Source organism: Myripristis murdjan, chromosome 12, assembly GCF_902150065.1.
Source record: "Myripristis murdjan chromosome 12, fMyrMur1.1, whole genome shotgun sequence".
Classification (NCBI taxonomy): domain Eukaryota; kingdom Metazoa; phylum Chordata; class Actinopteri; order Holocentriformes; family Holocentridae; genus Myripristis; species Myripristis murdjan.
Genome location: NC_043991.1, coordinates 20,578,084 through 20,597,852, shown reverse-complemented (window position 1 = coordinate 20,597,852; position 19,769 = coordinate 20,578,084). Strand labels below are relative to the sequence as shown.

Here is a 19,769-nt window from a genome sequence, read left to right as displayed (position 1 = left end):
TTGGGGCTTGAGACTTGAACTTGTTGTCGTTTTATCTATTCTCACATAAACCATTTATCCATTTTGTGGTTACTGTGACCTCGAGAAAAAAAGAATTGACTCGCTGTCAGAGCACATTTTTTGAAGCCAAGTTCATGTGTGCTGCCTGCACTTTGTAGCTTTTATTTAACAGTTATTTTTAGGCTCGGCTTATTAAACCATATATTTGTTTCACTGGCAAATACTGTATTTTGTGCAATTAGTTTCATATGTCCCCTTTTATTTGTAAGTGCAAATTTCATACATTAGCATTTCTAGAATTTACAACTTTGAATCCTCAGTATGGCTCTAAAGAAAAAATTATCACAAGGAATAGTTATCTAATTTCAGCTAAATAAAATTGAGTTGAAGACACACACACAGGCCTTCCAACCCCCACATTATTAGTGACAACATATATATATATATTTTTTTGCTCTTGTCTAATCGAAGCATATTAACCAACAGGTAGGAAATAGAAACGTACAGAAGCTGGAGGTTACAAATCAGCTAAAGCACAGGAATTTGTTCTGATCTTATGCAGCGCAGAGCTTTAGGCTGCTGGAAATTACATTATGTTGCATTACCATAAACAAGATGACAAACTCCATCTGCGTAATGATAGAACTGTTCGACGAGAAAACTGCACAAATGCATGCTGCATTTTCCAATTTTATGTCTATATTTGCTACACTCTCCACATTTTGAGAATCTTAAATACATGTTGAGCTGAGCCAAGAGTTGAACCGTGAAACCAGATCTGAGAGGCAACACACACACACACACACACACACACCCTGGTGCCAAGGAGCTGAGGAGAGAGAGATTCTCCCAGCATCCCACCCTACGGTTTTGAGGCTCATTACATTCTGTTCAAAAGCTGTCCAGAATTGCTTCATGCAAAACAGGGGGGGTCGTTTTGTAAGGCTGGTTTTCTTCCTTTGATTAGGCAGGCAGGTGTTTTACAGGGTGTGTGTGTGAGAGTGAGTGTGTGGTGTTGGTGTGGGCATAAAACTCAACCTCCACTTCTTTTCTGTCAAATAAAATAATTGAAGAAAACCAGAATGGTGCTCAGGGTAGAAACGAGGGTGGTAAACGTTTACAAAACGGCAAAAATGACAGACTTTGTCTTCTGGCTCAGCCTCAGATGAATTATTGTTTCACTTCCTATCATCAGCACATAGAGCAGATGATTAAGATCTGGTTCGGGTAGCTGACATTTGTCAGTGAATGCACTGGATGGTTGCTGGTGGCACTGGCTTGTCAACACATTGGGACGTTCTGGTGATTCGTCTGGCAAAAGGACGACAGCATAAATAACCACAACATCCAGGGCTTGAATCTGGCCTGGGACCTTTGTTGTGCGTCATCCCTCCTCTCTCCCACCCATGCCAGTCTGTCATGACTGTCAGCATTCAAATAAAGCATAAACGGCTAAAAAATAATCCAACATAATATAAATGCAGCTGCCCCTGCATGAATACTCCCGGTCCCGTTGGAAAATAATGAAACAACTAATAAAGGCAGAACACCGGGGGATTGGAAGACTGAGGAATGCCAAACGGGAACGTTGTCTGCTCAAAAAGAAAACCCATATTTTACCGCTTAACAAGCCTCGATACTGTTTCTCTGCTGCGACATCCCATGGCAGCGAGCGTACACACTCGCGCGCGCACACGCACACACACACACACACACACACACACACACACACACACACACACACACGCACCGTATACACACAGTGAGAAGGCTATGTCTCACCGGTGGCATGTTCACAGCAATTACACACAAAGCGGAAGCAGGGAAGCAAAGAAGTAACGCTCCTGAGAACTCACGGGTTACCATGGAAACGTCGGCTTCTGAATGAATTTGCTAGAAAAGGGGAGCGAAGGAGATGAGTCCAAATTGTAGCATCAACCACACCGACCCCCCCATCCCCCCTGAACTGCACCAAGAAAGCAGGCGCTGCCATTCTCAACAAGCCAACCCGCCGTTACTGATGCCTGCACCCGCTTGTGCCCCCCCCCACACGCACACACACACACATAATGTATGCAGTGTGTATGTATTTGATCAATATATTTTTTTTAATCTAAAAAGCTGCACAGCATCAGCTCATTTTTAACATGGGTGGCCGCAGTGAGAACCAACCCCCCCGCCCCCGCCCCCTCCAAGTTCTGGCAGTGTCATTGGCGCTACACAGGACCGCACCATGTGATATGGAAAGAGGCACACACACACACACACACACACACACACACTATGGTTTTTTGAAGCAGATAATCACAAATTCCCACTGCACTGACACCTTGCAGATATCTTCAAATGTAAAATTTCGATGTGCGCAGCTGTAACAATCACTGTAAGAGAGTAGATTTTGACTTCCAAATATGTGATATTATTGCTCCAAAAAAAAAAAAAAAAAAAAAAAAAATCATTTAATCTGTAGCAGCAACATTCAGCACCATAATGAGCCATACTTACTCATCATATTTAATGTGGTAAATTACATCCTCTTCCCTCTCCTTGGTGTCTCCTGTGGCTGCAGCCGAGCTCGTGGCCGCTGCGGTAGAGTCTGTCTTGGAGGTGGAAGCTCCACTACTGTCCAGTTTCAACACAACATTATTCCTGTTACTGTCCGTGCTTGTGGCAGTTTGGCCCTGGCTGGGGGCCTGTCCTGACTCGGCCTCCAGCTTGCCATTAGTCCTTTTGGGGGGCCGGCCCACCTTGCCCTTGGTCGGGGGTATCTGTGCCTTGGGAGCGCGTGTCACGTTTTCAATGCAGGCCTCGAACCAGGCGCCGATGCTCACGTCTCTGCAGTCCACCAGCTCGTTAATCTGAGGACACACACGGACACAAAATTAACAGCTGGTCTCTAGTGATCGCTTATGGTCTCTTCTTAACGTTTGCATTAGGGATGGGAATCAGCAGGGACCCACCCCCGATACTAAATGATTCACTATACTTGGTGCCAATTTGATTATGTATTGCAAGTCTTTAATTACTGCTATTCACTAATACAATACTGTGCAATTTGGATTTTTTTTTAAACAATGGATTACACAAAAGAACTAAATTGTACTTCTGAAAACAACTATTATCATGAGTTCATCTGTCAAATCTACTTTGAACCTACCATTTACTGCATCCTTAAGATATAAAATGACCAGCAACAAACAAAAGTAATCTTAACCCAATATGGACAATATGGGCTGCATGTTGGTCATATTACCAAAACACTTAACTTGGTGGCACAGTTTGCATACAGCAAGTCTAACTCACGTTTACTCTCTAACTTATTAAAGCCAAAAATCTTTCTCTTTTGATTTAAAGTGTGGCGGTACAGCATGAATCTAATTTTGCTTCCAGTCTTTAATTCCTGATATGCTCGATTTCCAAAATGCTGGAGACCCAGAAGTAAAAGTTTGCCTGAAAATGTCACACGGCCATCTGTTGCATTCAAAGCAACATTTTTTCTGACTTGAATAAAATAACAGTTTGTCTAACACAAGGACAAAGTATTCAAGGACATCATGGTAATATTAAAATCATCAAAAAAAAAAAAAAAAAAAAAAAAAAAAAAAATCGTGATTTGAAACAAATCGTTTTCTTTTTCCCCATCCCTTGTTTGCATGCTGCTACAAAGACTCTTTAAGCCAGCAGTTCTCAACCAGGGGTCCTTAAAAGAGCTCCACGGGTCTCTGTAAAAATGCAGAATATTTCATGTATACGAATGACTATTCAGGTCATAAGTTTCACACTCTTCACTGTTAATCTGCCAATCTACAGTATAGACAGTTATGGTATAACTAAATCTTATCAGATGGGGTTTCCTGAGACTACACCTAATCACATACAGGCCCACAGCCTGATGTGTATCAATTTTGGTCCTTTACACCAAAGAGGCTGAGAACCATTGCCCTAAAGGATCAATAAAGAGCTTCATTTATTCACTCACTTAACCTTTCATTTATTCTCTCAACTCAGGTTGAAAACTCTTTCTTTATTCAAAGTCTGAGTGAGGCTGGTTTCATAATGCCAAATGATCTAAATGCTTCTGAGCCAAATTAGATGAAACAGAGCTGCAGTCTGGAAATGAATTCTTGACTGGCGCTGGTTGGCTATGCAATCCTTTTGTCAAGCTCAAATGAGTGATATTATCTGTTGAACCTGCAATGGATGCTTAAACTCTGTAAAAGGCATGCAACCTTGCATGCAAGGCATCCGATATGCAGTCAAGTTGAACAATTCCCAAGTCATCTGCTTTGTTAGCTATCTGCCCAGCTGCTGCACTGGCCTGCTGGCACCAGAAGAAGTCTAGTCCAACACACACAATCCCCCAGACAGCAGGGTTAGCCAGCTAGCACAGCACAGTAGAGCACAGTAGACACACACACACACACACACACATGCACACACAGTCAGGGCCTGTGTGAGTGTGTGTGAGCGCTGGGTGACTAGACCCTGCTCAGAATGTGTGATTTGGCAAGTGCCTGGGTGACTAGGACTGGTTTATAAATGTGTGGTTTGGCATGTGCCTTTCTGGCAGGGCGAGCCACAGACCCCCTGCGGGTTGGCTGGTCGGTCAGGCCATCATGACAATCACAAAGCATGTGTCATTCCTCCAGCCTGGCTGTCTGAGTGTGTGTGTTTATGTTTGTAGGTGTTATCTTTACGAATCATGTAAGTATAAAAAAACAATATGAAGGGATTCAATGATATCGATATATAAATAAGTAGTGAGCTGATCTATAGCATGGGCCTGAATAGAAACTGCTGGGCAAATTAAAAATAACATCACCATAGGCAGTAAAACAGCTGCAATCACACAAATGTTTGTGTATTGACTTATTATGTTTTGCATTGCTGCAAAATAATATCAAAAGGCCATTGTGCCGAAATAGCCCACTCAACTAATAACTAAATCCAAGAAATGTAAAAACACAGGTATCAAAAAGTAAAAATAAGAAAAATCCAGCATGCAAAGACATACACCCTTCTTGTGAAATAGTGTCACTGACAAATATTTTTTCAACATTTAATATCACATATTACTCAGACTTCATATTTAGGTTGTGGTTGGGGGTTTTAAAAGAGACCTTTTTAGCTGTGCCAGTTTTTATAAATGGCCTCATCCACTTTGCTGATTTATCTCACAATCTGTTTTACACAGGCATATTTGACTGCCAATTTTTCTGTAATTTAAGCTCATATTTATTTATTCAGTTGTACTTTGCACTTGATTTTTCCTTTTCCTTGCGCTGTAAAGCACTTAATAACATCTGTTTTTAAAAGTGCAAACAGAGTGTGTTGTTTTAATTTTGAATAGCGGCAGGACAACTGGCAAAAGCCAAATCTGGTTCATAACTGGATTTGGAGAAAACAGTTTAGGTTTTGGTGCACTCGGGGAAAAAGTGTACGTACTTTTTCACACATGTGGGCACTTCAGAGCCTCCGTTTCACCTGAGCTGCATGTGTTTGGGCTGTGGGAAGAAACCTGAGCAGCCGCAGGAAACCCATGCAGACACGGGGAGAACATGCAAACTCCACACAGCGAGGGCCAGAGCTGAGCTTCAAACCCAGAAAAAGACTTTCCTAGTGTGAAGCAAATCCAAAATTATTTTGTCAAAAAAAAAAAAAAAAAAAAAAAAAAAAAACAGACAAAATGTATGTATGTAAATATATGCATCGCTTTACTGTAATTCAGCCTTTAAAACACAGGAAATGACGGCACTAATGCCATATTACGATGTTATGATATCTAAAATCCCAGATTATATCTAGTCATACATCATGATAACGATTCAATATCGATATTCTGCCCAGCACTAGCTCTAGATTTTTACACTTTTTATTTTCAAATATTTTTCTGTGTACAAGTGAATAATACTGTGTTAAATAAATGTTCAATGGGAGCAAAACAAAGTGATGCTGCTGGGTGCTACTATGTGCACTAACAACATTAATTTATTTCCTATTTATCATGTAAGCTTATAAATTCTTGTTCTCTCAGAAACAAAAACATGCTGCTGTCTGCCGATAAATGCTGCTGTTAAGTGCACTAAAACTTAAAACAAATTTAGTTTTTGTTTATTTTTTGTGTCCCATTTGTCATTATTATGAAATTGTTTATTTTATCAGATGCAAAAATAAAAAAAATAAAAAATAAAGAAATAAGAATATGACATGAGCATTATTTATGGGCCATCAGCCACCCTGTTCTCTAAATATCAGCATCACTCACTGATAGATCCATATCGGTCGACACTATCATCTATTATCTATTGATCCACAAATATCACTGAGGTGTTTAATCATTTGTTGTCTGTTGATCGTAAAGTTGCGTCAGCATGAGTGACGTCTTGTCAGCCTCAGGACAGAGTTTTGTGTTGATTAAATGTCATTTATGCTCCTGCCCTGTCCTATTTGTTTTTGTTTTGTCTATACGCATTGATCACCAAGTTGCACTGACAGCAGTTGATGGCTTGCTGGACCCGGGACAGAGACAGAGCGTCCCATTGATCTGTGACGTCATGAGATGCATGACGGCTTATGGGACAGCGCGAGAGTTTCAAGTTGGTTGGCGATGTGACTTATTTAATTAGCCTTTGTTTGATCACATTAACAGTACACATCATAATAGCAATGCAGGGGTCAGTTTCAGTTTACCACAAATTATATGCTTGTTTTGTCGTTCTAAATTATTTTTCAGCACAACAAAATACATAAAAGGCAGCCTAATTGTATGTCAGTGTGCCCTGATTGGCCACATAAGAACATGTCATATATCACAGAGTGTCCATCATTTTGCATGACCCTTTTTAAAAATCAGATGTACACGCTATCAGAATTTTTATTTAATTATGTGCTATAAATGGCGTTCTCCGCTGACACAGTGGGGACTTTTGCAACATGGTTTCCAAACTCTCACCGCCAAATCCCCGTCTCACCTTGTACACCCCTATTCCGGGATCAACTAATGTGTTTCGGCTGGATGTGGATGGCTGGATGTCCTGTGCTGGGCTGGAGGACTTGGACCCATTTTTGGTACTGGTCGTGTTACTGGTAGCGCTGGGGTCCGGCTTGGCTACATTACTGGTGCTGGTAGTGGTGCTGCTGGTCTTAGCGTTGACTGCATTGCTGTCGTTTGTACTGGCAGGACTAGCCATAGCAGCGGGTGAGGTTGGCGCTGAGGAGTTCTGGCTTGCGGACCTGGAGCCGGGGGAGGGCGCTAAACTGCAGGTTATGCTCATGGAGTCCTTGGGGGCGGGGCTGTCGGGGGCATCGGTCTGCGAGCGGATCAGCAGCTGGACGATGTCGTTGAGGCCTACGTTGTAGTCAAACAGTGTCTGACCATCTTCCATCTGAAACAAAGGAAACAAACACACATAAACGGCCATGAACGTACACACACACACCTAGAAATACACATAACATCACTCAGGCATCAACATGTCTAGCGCTGGGTATCATTCAGAAATGTCTGATACTGGTACCAGTACCACTACCTTGACTGTAATACTGGCTCCTGAATGATACTTTTTTCAACATCAAATTTATAAAATCTCATCATAAAATCTATTTGATAAGGGCGTAACAGTGTGTTTTTACTGCATGCCTCTGTGACGTGTAACATTAAACAGCCAATCACCAGCATTATTAGATCTTGGTACAAGCGTGACGCATGCTTATTGGCTCACTGACGCTCATGAGATTTTACACCTTAGGTACTGGAATTTGTCATATACTCTTATCTTTCGATACTCAATAGTATTCAAGCAATCCAGTCGGTGCCATAAAAATATCAAAGTTCGGCACCCAGCCCTGAACATGCCCAGATAGTGTGTGTCTGAACACATGCAGACCAAGATTTTCCAATCAAGCGCTGCGCCCGCTTTCCTTTCTAACACCTACGTATGTGATAGGAAATGAATACCATTGCGCTGCGGAGTGCCCTTGGACAAATACGCGAGGCTGCTTGTCAAGGACAAACAAAGCACAGATTAGACAGAGACAACATGCCACTGTTGAGCTCAGCGAGAGAAAACAACCATGTGTTGTTACGGCACCGAACAGCATCCAGAGGACACGGCGAAACACAGCACTCGACTAAATCTCTACACCTGTAAATACCCAGTGGCACTGAAGCATGCTGTTCAAAATAGTCGGCAGCAACAACATCTGTTCCCCATTCTAAAGTAAGCCTATGTGTAGCTCGCAATTAGAGCCATTTAACTATAGATCAAAATGCACCTCTGAACTTACTTAGCCTTCTCCCAATAAATGGGAAGAAATCTACTTGGACAATAGCCACGTACGGCTCTTAAGGCACGACTTGGTGATACTGATTCGTCATGTTATGATTTATCTCCATCGAGTTTAAAAAGACACGGATGCTGAGTTCCACGTTCACTCACCATACTCTGTATCTCTCAAAAAATAAAAAGGACAAAATGGAAAGAAATGGAAATGGAAAGAAATGAATGACTGAATTAAAGCAATAGGAAAAGATACTGTATGTGGACGGGGGGAAAAATATGACTGGGTTACCATGGCAACCCATAAAGAGCACCCCCCCACACACACACCCCACCCCACCCCCCTATGAACCTGAATCATATGCACAATCTTTGTCTACACCAACCCACCATCATCACCCCTCACCCTGTCTCTCTAGTTGCATAGGGGTGTCAGAAAACAGCCTCACAGGAAACAAATAAATAAATAAATCAACAAAAAAAAGGAAGAAAATAAAGAAGGGCTGTTAGAAAGATTTTTTTTTTTTATTTTATTTCCCTGTGTATTCCTCTAGAATTTCCTCGGCGTATACAGTCACAGCTGAGAAAGGGAGCTTATGGCGGACACGCTAACTCATTACAGACATCAGCTATTCATTTCAATCCTCAACCCCACAAGCCCATTGTGCTGGAGAGACAAGCATGGCCGCCGCTCTCTCGCTCTCCTTCTCTTCTTCGTTATTAGAGAGCGAAGAGGAGAGCGGCTAGAGGCATGGCAGTAGAGCAGGAGCGTGAGTGAGTGCAATTTCTCCATCCCTGCCCATTTTTAATGGTCTCATGAAATTTAGATCAGAGGGGCTGTGGTGCAAATACAGCCATACAGTGGTAGCTGCACTCACCTGCCTGTCTGTTTGTCTGACTGTGGCGGTCTATCTCAGCGTTTTTTTGTCTGTCTGTCTGTCTGTCTTCCTACCTATGATCGGACTTTGGGTCTGTCTCGCTCATTGTCTGTCTCCCTCCGTCTGTCTGTCTGTCTGGTTCTGCGCGGCTCCATTAGAAAAGACAACGGGAACCATCAGACAGACGGACAAATACAAAGCATCCTGCGCGGAGAGGAAAACACTTGGCAGGAATCTGCAGTGAGCAGGCTCGCTGTTGAGAAGTGTTGGGTACATGGACAAAGAGAATCAGGGAGACGGACAATAAATCAGACATCCGGAGTTTCAGAGCAACATATTTCATGCTCTGTATCAAACCTCGTAAACCATATCTGAGCCGCCCGGGCTCTCGAAGGCATCTTCATTTCCATCAGTGCAATCTGAATTTCAGCCCTGAAATAAGCAATCAGCTTCTCAACGCCATGTTTTACAGCCTCGGCATCAGTGATAACCAGCCGGATGATATTCAAAACAAGCGGCCATTGTCTGAACAGGTTATGTTATGGAAATGGCTCAAATATTTCTGAGGTCGGGATATCGTCTAGGGAAATACTAGCATGTCAGTTGCCCGTAGCGTGTAGGGCAGTGTGACATCATGTTGAAGGGTTCACTACAGAGGACACAGCATTTTCTCCTTAATAATAAATGATGCAGAAATAAAGAAAAAATCATGCTGCCGCTTGTATCATTTAATGACACAGAAATGTTCATTACACTCAATATTCCAGTGAAACATTTCAACCCCAATAAAATATCATTACAAGGGTTTTTAGATCATCTAGAGGCGCCTCACTGGAAATTTTCTGAGGCACCAACAAAACAGAGTAAAAATCTTTGGCATGGCAACCGCGCGCGCGCGTGTGTGTCTGTCTGTATGTGTGTGTGTGCATAATGCGGTTCAGCAGAACAAAATTAACACCTCTCCACAAATCTCATTTCTCTGTGGCATTTCAGCAGATAGTCTTTCAAAGACAAATTTGTTATCATAGCAGACACCAAAGTACAATGTCAGAAAGAGAACCCAAAGGAAGGAGTCAGACCTGTGGCTGCCTAGATCTCATTAAGACAATCAACATCAAGACAAATATCATCAGACCCCCGATTTACAACTAAACCTCATATTCTCTATCAGCCCGTATCAGCATATTTTTCCACAGATAGGCTATGTTTTGTAATTTATAATATATATGTAAAATTTGGGATAAAGAGAAATTTCACCCTCCAACACTTAATAATACTCTACTCAATAATAGTCTCTTCGATTACAGTGCTAATGTGCTGGCACCAAGTGTAATATTTTGAGGCTTTTAAGGAGTGTACGGCACAAAATGTGCACTCCTAACCATGTGCAGCACCTGCGTAGCAAGAGAGCCACATTACTGCTGCGGAGTAAAGGTTTGCCAACATAAACAGCCTGAATAATCACCAAGAAATCACGGTGCTCAATTGTATTTCAGTGACTATTTCACTGCAGTTAAAGAGGTTTAAAAGGTGTGGAATGCAAACCAACGTCACTGGTATGGCAGGGTGGTGGGGTTTGTGCCGGAAAATGAGCTCCAAGCAGAGAATTTGGAGATTTCATAGCAGGGCAGACGTGACCCTTCTTGTCGCTCAATCAGGCCATCCAACCCCCGACTCCTCTATCCACAATCCCAAATTTTTTTTTTTTTTTGCACCTCCCTCTCCGCCCACAGTCTGCCGTAGCGAAAAAGCGGGAGCAAAAGGAAAAAATAGGTCATACAACGTCCAAAAACAATGACACGGGGTGTGTCTGTGTGTCTGCCATCTACCAGGCCTCCATCTTTGATCTCTTCATCATTTTGCCTACAGACGTTTTTTTTTTTTTCCCCTCCATTCCATCTCTAATTAGCAGTAATTACCAGTACAGGTGGCAACGGGAGCCTGGATTGTTTTTGTTTGTTGTTCTCCTCACAACCTGACCCTTATTCCTGGCTTTTACTCGCAATGTTGAGCAGGAAAATTTGAACAATGCTCTTTTAAACAAGCCAGGAGAGGTCAGTTTTGTCATATTTGCCCTCGTCCAAATTTCTGGACCCATAAGATACAAAGAAAAAAAAAACTATGTCTCACTTTTGGTACAGTGCCATGCTTTTCTTTTCAGGCTAGAATAGGCAAAATCCCTCTATTGTTTATGAGTCATAAAGTAATAAAAAAAAAAAAAAGCTAGTGGCACCTTAATTTGCCTTTTATATTTACTCAGTTGTTTTGAAATCCATGCCATTCAAATCAAGTTAAATCTCACTCGTGCGGGAGATAAGCAAAAGAGCTACGAGGCTACCTGATAATATCAGGCTGCAATACATCTCGCATACAGCAGTGCAATTCACACACACAAAAATAGCACATTTATCTAGAATAAAAATACAATCAAGTCATATATAAACAAGGCTGGTAAGTTGTTTTAATTCAATACTAATATCATTGGAATACGGAGGAAAATAAACATTATGTATATACCGTATATATTAAATACCAATTACAACATCTGTACCCTGGGGTTTGCAGATGTAATGCAAATTTGACAATAATAAAATTAACTGATACACCACTGAAAAGCTAATACTGGATGTTAATATTACACTGTGCTTAACTTTAATATTAAAAAAAAAAATCTGCAATTATCGTGGGCCAACCTGTCTGAGATGCAGAGATGGTGGGTTTCACTGCCCTTCATAATTACGTTAGTCTCACATTTTTCCATCTATGCTTTAGAACGCAAGCAGATGGTGAGCGTGGTCTTCGCACCGCGGGTTTCCTTTGAATATTTTTTAGCCTAAGCACCTCGAGTCCCTAAGATGGTGCAGAGCAGAACGCTTCCTCCAGCCTCTCTGTGCTACAAATCCACTCCTGCCACTGCTGACACCTGAAAATAAGCAGCACTGTGCAACGCCATCCCAACACCGACACAGACCGCACACACAACAAACAGACAAACAAACAAACAAACACAGCTGTTTTTATTCCTCTCAAGACGCACATGATGCAGCGCCGGAGAACTATGGCGTGTAATGCTGCCAAATGGTCAAACGCAGGGCCTTTCTCTGAATACGGTCACATGGTGTGAGATTTATCCTTCCTTCTCTGTGAGGAGACAAATTAGGTGGCCCAGCAGAGGGGCAATGCAGACAAGTTGTTATTAAGAGAGGAATGCAAATGGGCTCACTTTTTGAGAACGCTACATCCCATGTGTCAGTGAGCAACCTGGCATATTATCTGTGGATTTTCTCCAATGTGTATTAGCAGTGGGCAATTGAGACTTAAAATAATATTACAATATTGATTAATTTAGTGTTTTTATTCTATTTTACCCTGCTTACTGGCTGCCTGTACATCTTCATAGCAATCACTGCAAATAATTGTGAATTCTAATTTGTGCCGGCTGATGTCAGGTGTGATTAAGTATAACACCTAAATATATATCTACATCTATAGATATGTATTAGAGGTAACACGATTAGTTCCCAAGTATCAAATAAACTGAACTATTCTGATATTCCATTGATCGTTTTGTTCATTTGTGGGAGGAAAATTCCCAGATTCTCCAGTTGCACCTTCTCAGATGTGAATATTTTCTGTTTTCTTTAGTCCTCTATGGCAGTAAACTAAATGTCTTTGGGTTGAGCACTTTTTGTTGGGACAAAACCAGACATTTGGGGACATGACATTGGGCTGTGGGAAATTGTGATCAACATTTTTCACCGTTTTCTGACACTTTATGAACCAAAAAACTAACTGATTATTCGAGAAAGTACTCATTAGCTGCTGCTCTAGCATATGTGGAAACAGATCTAGATATATTCTGGTTAGATTTACTAAACTGTGCCACTGGGGAAGACGTGACTGAAATGTTTTCACAGATTTTGTACAGCACTTGTCACTTGAGAATTTCAATATTTTGGATAGCATCATGGATCATTAAAGCAAATATGTTTTTCCAACGTCTCGGTGAAAATGACCTTGTTTTTTCCTACCGCTTAGCAGCGTGCCGATTTTTTGCATGGTCCTTTGAACATTTTGTCCTCTCTGCCATGTCTTCTGGCAGTCCGGTAGCTCAGTGAATCTGACAGCACACGGCCTTTTACAGGTCATATCTTATTCCACTTTCTGAAACTCATATCCCACCAAAATTAACATAGCGACTGACAATTTTCAGTATATAAAGAATCATTTTCTATTTATCTTGTCATACCAGAGTGCTTTTACATCTGGACCATGCAAGACACGTCTCACCAAAACAAACAACTGCTGCAAACATCCTAATTAACAACAAATGAGAATTTCTCTGAAATATGCAAGATTCACTGGACAAATAGGCCCTGTGAGTGTGAAGGAAAAAAAGTCAACATAAAGGACAAATCCCAAAAAATCTGGGGGAATATGACGAATAGGACGGTTCTTTGATAGTGTGGGATATAGGCCTAGGCTATGGGGTGTAGGCGTGAAATAAAATATCGATACACTTTGGTATCGCGATATTATGCTTTGTGATACTGTATCAATCCGCAAAAACAATGTATGGATTTTTCATTAGTCTAATAGTTTACATGCAAAGACTTGTGGTGGATGGCGCTTCATTTTGTGTTGTTTAAACCCCGACTCATAAATAACAGTGTTGTAATCCATCGCCTCACTTATAGTATGATAATATAATTAATCATAACCCCCTGTATCATGATAAGTACTGTATCACCAGATTCTTGCCAATACACACCCCTGGTGGAGTGGATTGTTGCAGCTGGAAAACAGTAGTGGAAAAGCTACTCTTGCACACTTCAGGTTTATAGCAGACAGTGAGGAGGCGGGACGAGTGACCACCATACGAGCAAAAGCTACTCCGAGTAAGGGCAGTAAAACCCTGAAAATGTGTGGGAGTGATAGACACCCTGCAATTGTACTCCAGGTCAGCACCTCTCTCACAGTCAAACAGGTTTAGTTCTCTGCTTAGTCCGGCCAGCCTCTCGAAGAAGGGTGTGACTGTGTACATGCATGGCTGCAGCCAACTCCACTTCCCCGGAAAAATCTCTGTGAAAGCCTACACCTCAACATGCAACGAAATCCCACCTATTGAGAAAGCGTAACATCAGTTCATGTACAATCCAATTTTAACAACTTCTAGGCCACAGGATGTGTCCGAGTGTTTGGGCCTAGTGAGCCGAGGTCTGCTTCAGTCCAACATTAGGCAACAACTAACACTGGAAAACAGCCAAACTATTCAAACAAGAAACATGTTGGTCCTCTGCTAAAAAACAACGAACAGACTTTGTGACTCAGGTAGAAGTAAGTAATGCTCTCATACTTCACACACACACAACACAATTACTAGCTGAGCCCTGAATGACTTAATAAACAGGGAAAACGTCTTTCAGACAAGTGAATTAAAAGCCTAGAAGTGAGAGTGGGCGCAGAGCAGAAAGGCTGCATGGACAGTGGTCTGTGTGTGTGAGCCTGTTCGTGAATAAGTGACAGGAGATGGCGTTCAAAATGAAACAGAAAGACAATGAGGAATGTGCAGACCGGTGAAGACCCTTAAAAAAACACAAACGCCAAGTAGTGTGGCTGCTGGCTTGAGACGCTTCAGACTCAAGGGCAAACATGACTTTGGACTAGTGAGGCAGCATGCGCAGCGAGCTGGAGGGGAAAAACAAGGCGCCATTTTGAAAAGGAATTAGACCGAGTTATTCTGCTACAACTCTAAATCCTAACAGAGTGAGGGCACCACTGTGTCCATGTAAGGGCGCTAGCTAGTGTACGCTGCATGTCAATGGCTCAATCCGCGCATTACTTAACACATGGAAATCCCCTAATCAACCCTACCCACTTATTTTCCATTGAGATGAAGGAAGCACAGGATTCACTACTCGGGCCTAGCCTCTGCAAACCTAGTGGACTACTTTTTAAAGGCCATGTGCTGCTCATGACAGCTCCTGAATGTAACAGCTGATACATACAGTTTATGTATTTGATTAATGTGTAGACACAGTCTTTAAGCACATGGGGTGCAGACAAAATTATGAAGTTTTCCATTTCACAGAGCAAACTTGAACCTAACTACATAATCCCACTTGCTTTACAATTAATTATTTCCATCTATGGAAAATACATCCAAGGACACCACTGTGACGCGGGTGACTTAACTATGCTACGCAATATCCCCCTTTTCTTCCCACTATTTCTTTTTTTAAATGTCATAAGCATTTCCTCAACACTTTTATCCAACACTCAGTGTATTCACAAATCGCTTATTTTGCAAGGTTTGCCAATTTTACCGGGCCAAAGTGCCTCTTTCAGAGGACAAACGTGCTGCAGCCCACATTAATTCCTACTGAAAACAACCATCACCTAGCGCCTTACACCACATCATTAAAAAGCAAAACTATTCCAGACAGTTGAGTCTTTCCTGGGGAACGTAAAAAGCTATTAGAAGTATTTTCTCTGCTCCATCTTCCGGCATATAGTGTAGTCTATGCTTTAACTCAACAGCACACAGGCGGAGAGAAAAAAAAAAAATCAACCAACTGATGGCCTATTTACATGCGTCACAATCCAATTTCTGTTAGACTTCATTATCTTTTAATTACACAACAGGAAGTAGGTTAGACGGGTTAAAAAAAGGCAGGAAACCAGTTATAACTGAATGAATTCCTTGGGCTATAACATCCATATGACACAGGACGAAAGGAAAAGTGTGATTAAATGTAAACAACGTGAGAACAAGAGATCATATGGGCCACCCTGTTCCTGGGGGCCTGTCTGACACATATTGTATTAATATTCACTTTGTAATGTTACACAAAGTGCTGCTGCAATCACCTGCGTCATCTTGCTTCTTGTATTAGGCATATTCTGCTTATTATTGAGATTAACAGTTGGCAGGATGAGGGCTCCCGCTCGCTCACCCTCACGTCATGCACATGTTGGCATGAATACTGTTGGTGGGCCTCACCCTCTCCCTCTCACACACGTGTGACTGCTGAAGGGCGGCAGTGTACAGATTTCACACCATTGTCTCCCCAAACTACGTGCATTTCATGACATTAACGCGGTTCAACCCTTATGTAGCGGGGACAAAGAGTACCCTAACATCTGCTCATGGTAATACGAATCATGGCCTTTCTGACACAACATGTTCGAGAAGCACGGGGAACTACCATTCCAATAGGCCAGCAAATAACTAATCCAGGCTGCTCTTGATCCCAAGAACAAAAAATGCATGGTTTCAGCCTCATTTTGGTCTTGGCAAATTATTCTTGTCTCTGTGTTGGTTCTCAAATATCCTTCCAAGGATAAAGTGACATTGCAGCAATGGCCCAAACAATTTTTCCCCCTGCTCTGTTGGTGTTTCATGCTGCTTTGAATACGCAGACAGACACAATTAAACATTCTGCGTGATGTATGTGTGTAAGATGCAAATAAACTGAAACTGTGATAGATTTCCAGGGTTCCACTGAGCTAAAAGGAAAACAAGTTGTCATATGTTCTAGGAGTGGGAGGAAAAAAAATAGAATCACTTAAGCATCGCAATACTTTTTTCCTTTTGACAATTTTTTTTTATTCCTGAATCTATTTAAAATAAAGATAGGCACTCGGCAAGAGAACTAAATACTGCTCCAAAGTTAGGCTAAATTTTGGTGAAGGAAAAACTGGCACAGCCATTTCCAGAGGTTTAACTTGACCTCCAACCTCAAGATATCTGAATGAAAATAGGTTGTACGAGCACCTATGGGTCTCCCCTTTCAAGGCATGCCCACCTCATGCTAATCCCATACAGTTTGGGGCACAAACAGTGCAGGTTTTTGCATGCAGCACAAATGTGTTATTTTGGCCTATTTTAAAATGGCGTATTTCTGCACACTGGGGCCTAAACAGTCTTGGATTTGCATAAATTGGGTTTGACTGCAAAGCTGAGACTCTTGAGGATTCAATGAGCCCGATTGTATTCATGTGTGATGATGTTAGCCCCCATAGTGGCCATTCCATTGTAGTGAGACCATGTTTGAAATATAACTACATAAAATGACCTATTGTGACCTTTACAATAATCAGAGCCTTGTGAAACTTTACATCCACAAACTAGAGGATAATTCAAAAAACAAAAATCAAATCCCAATAGTTGGAGAATCACAATACTTAAGAATCACGATACATATTGAATCGGCACCCAAGTATCACAATAGTATCCAATCAGCCATCATATGTGCATTATTATCAACAGTGCTGATTGAAGTACAGAGCTAACTCAACAGAGGACTAAATATAGGAGGTCATGCATATACAACCAGTCAGAAGCTGTATGGAATAGCTACACTGCACTAACCCATAAGGCCATTCATTATTCAAAGACAGTCCAAGCCAGGCATCCTTACAGTAGACTCCAGCAGACAGCCCTGCACACTCTTTACAATGGAGACTGGAGGGCAGCGGCGCGCGGGGTGTAAACATAACTCCACTTGCTTTGATGGCAGGGCACGTGGAGCCACGCGTCCCCTCCTCCCTCAAAATGTCATTTACATCAACATAACAAAAACACACGCACAAACACGACGGGTCACGAGAGGGCTTATTACATTTCACAGCCACGCGTACGACATTTTCATAAAATAATAAGACAAAAAGAGGCCTTCAGGAAAAAAAAAAAAAAAAAAAAAAAAAGGCAGTATGCGAGCTGTGCCTAACAACACGGTCTGTCGAGCAAAAACAGGCAGCCGATAAAGAAATCAGAGAAGAGAGGCGCACATCGATAAAGGTAAAGGTATAGCCTGTTCGCCCTGGCTCCTGTATGTGTGGAAATAGCGGCTAAGTTGTGACATAGAGGGCGATCTTCTGTTCTCTCGGCAATGTAAACAAACATGTCGACGACTTTGAAACATTGTTGCATGTCGGTTTACTCTGTGGCGACACTGTATGACGACTTGCCCGCTGATACATCCGTGTAATATCACCGTTTATCGGGAACGGCACACGGCGTCCCCGGACTAACGCTCTTGCGCAAGAACTATTGGCGAATTCCTATCAAAACAGGAAGCTCGGGTCCGAAACGGCTAGCAGACCACTGACACTCCAGCAACCCAAATCCCGAAAAGGCATTAAAAACTGGCTGTTGAGTGACCCGGGCGACACAAAAATTGCCTTTACCTGCTTCCCTCGGTAGAATAGCCGCTGCTGCTCTGGGTTTACATTGAAGATTTCTTGTATTTTCAAGCGTAAAGACTCAATTTTAGTCAATCTAGAAAGATCCTCAATGGTTCGCGTCTCCTTTCCGTCTATGGTGCGAATCTGAATCCACATCGCTGCGCCGCCCTGTTACGTCCGAAAATAAATAACAGAAAATGTACTCTTAAAACAAATACGAGGTTGTTTTTTTGGGGGGAAAGGGAGATAAAGATGAAAAAATGCTCAGTGCTCCATTGCGTTTTCCTCTGCAGGGGCAGAATGGTTCAGGCAGGAGGTGTCTCACATGGGGTCGCGGCGCCAAGCAAATCTCGCGAAATAACATTTAAGCGAGTAGCCTACAATTTGCAATTAAAGGCACAGGTCCCCTTTTAACGCATACAAAACAAAACACCAACCAAACTGCACCACACTAATGGATTTAAAAATGAATCGATGGCAATAATAGATATCTTTCAAGTCCAATGACAAAATCAATGTATGGCTTTATTAATGCGCCATTGTATGTTTGATATGCGTTTCCAAGACGAAATGTTACATAATTCCATATTCCTATAGGACTTGATGCAGCTTCATGGTACACAATAATGAATTTACAGTGACCTTATTGCACTAGCACCTATGCTTTATGAATCCTTGTTCTATGCTGTGCATCTCATAGGCCATTGTTTCCATCGTGCAAAAGTATTTCTTTAGACGTGTAACAAGCAATTATAACTTTAAATGCGACCAGGTTGTTTTTCCATTATTATTATTATTATTATTATTATTATTATTATTGTTATGAATGGGTATGCCTGTTAACATTATGTCCAGCCCACAAATGAGCTTTCCAAGTTATTTGGCTTTGTAAAGAACTCAGGCTGGTTTTAGGTGGAGCTTTGACCAGCATCATATGATAATAAAGATGGGGTAAAATGTATCGCCCAAGAAGGCGCAACATAACGCAGAGCCAGTGAGTGTGTGCCAGTCAGGATGTCAGTGAAGCACATCAGTCGATGCACACCCAGAGTCAGGTGTTTATCAGCCAGCCTGACTGAACACAGCCTGTCTTTCACATGGTATGCTGACATAACATGTGCCATGTTTACCTCACATCACCTCAAGTGTGAAACCTTCAGTTTATTGTTCCTCATGTAAAACTCTTTTTTTTTTTTTCTCAGTTTGATATCAGCCCACACCTGAGGACATAATTTCACAGATTTCACTAAAATTGTATACCTATCAACATGCAATTAATAGCTAAGTGCCACATTGTTTAGTTAACAGCAAAAACAGAATAGTGATTATCATTTCATGATTAGTTAACAAAAGTAGGAACAAGATCTGCCTGACAGGTCCTCTTGGCTGATCTTTGTAAAATACAGGCCTCTCGTGGCGTATT

The 19,769-nt window shown here is 41.8% G+C and overlaps 1 protein-coding gene across 3 annotated transcripts in view; it reads right to left on the bottom strand.

Annotated features, from left to right (window-relative positions):
- uhrf2 (ubiquitin like with PHD and ring finger domains 2) overlaps nt 1-18,668 on the bottom strand; it is a 57,689-nt gene extending 39,021 nt beyond the window's left edge. For all 3 annotated transcript variants that reach the window (XM_030064761.1, XM_030064760.1, XM_030064762.1), the window contains exons 1-3: nt 18,350-18,668; nt 6,972-7,385; nt 2,506-2,858 (exon numbers count right to left, since the gene is read on the bottom strand). In XM_030064761.1, the coding sequence (XP_029920621.1) occupies nt 2,506-2,858; nt 6,972-7,385; nt 18,350-18,502 (920 nt within the window). In that variant the 5' untranslated portion in view covers nt 18,503-18,668. The remainder of the gene's footprint in view (nt 1-2,505; nt 2,859-6,971; nt 7,386-18,349) is intronic.
- Nucleotides 18,669-19,769: the final 1,101 nt, after the last annotated feature.